General features: G+C 36.6%; 1 protein-coding gene across 1 annotated transcript in view; it reads right to left on the reverse strand.

Moving 5' to 3' along the window:
• Positions 1-1,825: 1,825 nt before the first annotated feature.
• Positions 1,826-3,893, reverse strand: part of LOC117101873 (transcription factor HES-1-A-like) — a 2,974-nt gene continuing 906 nt past the window's right edge. Inside the window, exons 3-4 of the mRNA XM_033241990.1 lie at positions 3,582-3,669; positions 1,826-3,188 (exon numbers count right to left, since the gene is read on the reverse strand). Coding sequence (XP_033097881.1) covers positions 2,314-3,188; positions 3,582-3,669 — 963 coding nt within the window. The 3' untranslated portion in view covers positions 1,826-2,313. The remainder of the gene's footprint in view (positions 3,189-3,581; positions 3,670-3,893) is intronic.

Here is a 3,893-nt window from a genome sequence, read left to right on the forward strand (position 1 = left end):
TGGTTCGGTACCCGCGTCGGGAAATTTCCGGGGCATCACTGTCGTAATATTAAATAGAGTCAATTGCATGTAGACCTACCGTTTAGTAATATCTAAACGTCAATGACGTCACATGTGTCTCTGTACACACATCATGGAAACATCATCTCCATGGTGACTTTTGGCGTGTTCATCTATGTCACACATCCAATGATCAAGTGAAAAAAGCGTGCAATGTTTTGTTCGACAATGATTTACAGTATTGCACTTAAGACAGAGCATGAGGTAAGCTATTTGGAACATTCCTTCAGGGAGCAAGCCATTTTCCCACGACCTGTAACTAATAAAGGTCACGTGACGAGCATTAAGTACAGTATTTCAAAATGCTCTTATAATCCATTACTCGCTCAAGTACACAAACACAGTCACTTGTAGGTTCTCGGTTCTCTAAAAACGCAGTATACTGCCACCAACGACGAGTGCCTATATCAATTGTAGGGACCGAGAACGAGAACTACGCGCGTTGTTAGCTCCGATGAGGAGCCCTAGGAGTACTCGGCTCATTGGTTAATAGATCTTTTTTTGGTCATTGATTAATATATCTTTTACTATGGGCGGCTCTGATCCGCGTCGCTAGTTTTGAACGGACGTGCAGAAAATATTGTACACATAAACAGAAGGGATTTCCGACAAACGTTCATGGCCCTTTTTAAAAGTTGGACCCCAGGGTGGCCCATACACCTACCATACAAAAAAGGGGTTTCGGCAAGGACTGTACATTGCTGCTATCGCATGGATGGCACGTCGGTTAACGACGTGTTCTAAGTGGAAACAAAGGTCGTGAGTTCCAATCGCGTCTTAGTATTCAATTTTTTTTTTTTCATTTTAAGACATTTTATTTTTTCAATCTTAATTTTAATTTTGTACAAATGAACATTCTGATTATTTAAATATTTATCATTGGGCTTTCGTGATTATTAGACCTTGTTATATTCTAAATGTTAAATGCTGTTCTTTCTGTGTTTCTTTGTGTTGATTTTTATTGATTGGTTATTGTTAAACTTCAATTTTTTATACAAAATTGCAATAAAGAATAAAGACAAGAAAAAACACTGAATAAAACGCAATTACCGTTCTAATTTGGTTGCTATCTAAGTATTTCCGTGCCCGTATACTTGACGTCACAATCCGGTACCTGTAAATGTCGGTACTAGTTGGAATAGGAACTACAGTAGTAGGATGGTCTATTTTTGTATCTCTTCCTACTAACGGTGTGTATAAATAACGAAATGTAAAACGGTACAATAGCTTCCTCGTCTTGTGTGCAAACTTTGTATTGATATTAACGTTTTTAGGTGAGCAACACTCCCTACACATTACTAATATAGACCTACTAGTACTCTTCTTCCAATGTGACTTAACATTTTTAATATTCTATTTTTATTTGTAATTCACATGTTGTATAATAATTAAGTTTTTGCGCTTATGAGATCGGGTTATTCGGGGGTATAGAGTTGATTTGTGGAAGTCATTTTTATTAGTTTGGGACCAAAAGAAGTGTTCCTTAAAATTGTCTCAATGGAGGGGTTTCTATTGTGTTAATATTTGGACCAAAATAATTGCTAACGTCCCCTTCTCTCGCACAACATTGTTTAGTACTTATGGTAAGGCCATTTATTGTCTTAATGAAAAAGTTGGAATACAGTACTTGCTGGATTCGAAGTGCATTAGGCCCACATTCACGAGTACAGGTACATGCAGTGTAGATACAAGAATAATCAACTCACAACACCAGGCTCTCTTCCACGTAACAAGCATTGCACAATACATTAATTCAATACAGATATACAACTGTTTCATTTCTTTTTATTTTTTTGGTCAATCATATTTTAAAATTGACGAGCACATTGAATAATCATAGCAATTTAAGATAAACAATATTAAAAAACTTAATATAGCAAACTCAAACACTTAAGCCAAAAGCACAACATTGTAAACATTGACTACAGTGGAAGACGTTGCACTTGCATAGAGTTATTAGATGTATAGAATGGTTTAAACTTAAAACTTTGCATAGATAAAAACGTGATTAGCAATAAAGAACAATGTATAACACAAGGCAGATTGAAACCTTTGTCAGCATCGATTTAAAGCTTACATATTAACTTAACACTCACGAACGCAATTCACCCACACTCAAGTAACAATTAACACTTAAAAAATATAAATATCTTATAATACATATTTAACAACATACAAACTTGAGAATGTTTCTTTTTTGGAATATTTCAACGTTTGATTGGTCAGTCTTAAAAGTTCTTTATTACAAAATGTTTAGTGCCACGGCCTCCAAACGCTTTCTGTTGCTGCCTGCTCAACTTGATTGCAAACCATCATTTTGACAGGTTTTTCTTCAACAACAGGATGCTGTACTGGAGATGTTGCTATTGTGTAGCATGCTGGTGGTTGTGATTGAAGAACCATAGGCACTGGGCCTTGCATTTGATGTTGATTTGCGATTACAACAGGAGATGTGCTGGTGTGGGGGTATGACGTGAATCTACTCTCTACCGCGCTATTATTTGATTGCACTGTAGTCGGGGTCTGAGGTGAGGTGATATTGGGACTGCCTAGTGATGACGATGGAGAACCAAGTGAGGGTGGTGGCGTTAAGAGAGGGGTGCTTTGAGCATATACTGGAATAAAATGACTAGGAATCTGTCCATTTGCAACTGCTTGTGGTGGAAGTACAACAGTAATTTCACCTGTAGGGGACTGTAGTCCAATTGGTATTCCAGATACAACTCGTGTGACATTTGACCCACACAATTCATTTCCAGATACGATGCTGCTGTTATTGTTGCTCATTGGACTTGTATGACTGTGATTTACAACGACTGAAGGGACTGCTTGGACGTTGGTGGCGCTAGGGATCTGTTGAGCTTGAGTAATTTGAATTGGGTGTCCAGGACTTGAACTAGTAGCAGTGGGTGCTGTTGTCTGGATTGAATTGACACCTTGTGTTGTGGTAACATAATTTGTAGCTTGACTAGAAGGTGACCGACATGTAGAGGCCAAATGTCCAATTAATCGCGCCTGTACGTCGGTGTTTAACTCTGCAGAGTTTAAAAATCTCGACACTTCTCCCATGCACTCATTATACCCGGCACGGTATCGCCCAAGTAAACTAGGATCGGTTGCCATGGCACCTGTAAAAGAATAGATGCAACTGTAAGCAAGAGTTTCACAAAACGAAAGATGATAAAACTACTTTAATGCCACATATCTAAGTTGCAAAACACGTATCAGAATTTTCAATTCTTTTCAAGAAGGAATTTAAATTTAACATAGTTATAATAAGATTCTAAAAATGGAATTATTTAGCTTGTTTATAATATATATCATATTTCTAACATTCCATTGAAAATTAGAATAACGAATCGTCTTCTTTAATTAAGGGACGTTTAAAATCGTTAAAAGTAAAATATTTGTAAGATACCGGTATTTATTTTGATTTTTCAAGTTTTTCAGTTTAAATGTTGTTATATATTTTTTTTAAACTTGAAAAGAAAAAATGATTAAATTTTAAAACTGAATCTTACTTGCTATCTGATGCCTCTGCATGTTCCTGAGGTACTTCACAGTCATTTCTAGAATGTCTGCCTTTTCAAGTTTAGAATGGCGCGAACTCTAAAAAAAAAGAAAAAATTACATTGATTAGCTGAGTACGCAACACACAACAAAGTATCTAAAGGGATGCATTGTAATGGAAATTTGAGCCTTAACATCACATTATAAACAAATTAACATTTATCTAAATCCCACACATTGATCAGGGGCCCTTGTTGATTTAACTAAGCCGTTGTTACGTAATGGGCAGTGAGCGCGCCAAGAATTTGAATACAGTACTATTG

Source organism: Anneissia japonica, unplaced genomic scaffold (genome assembly GCF_011630105.1).
Source record: "Anneissia japonica isolate Jap-2015-1 unplaced genomic scaffold, ASM1163010v1 scaffold4988_len2956909_cov206, whole genome shotgun sequence".
NCBI lineage: Eukaryota > Metazoa > Echinodermata > Crinoidea > Comatulida > Comatulidae > Anneissia > Anneissia japonica.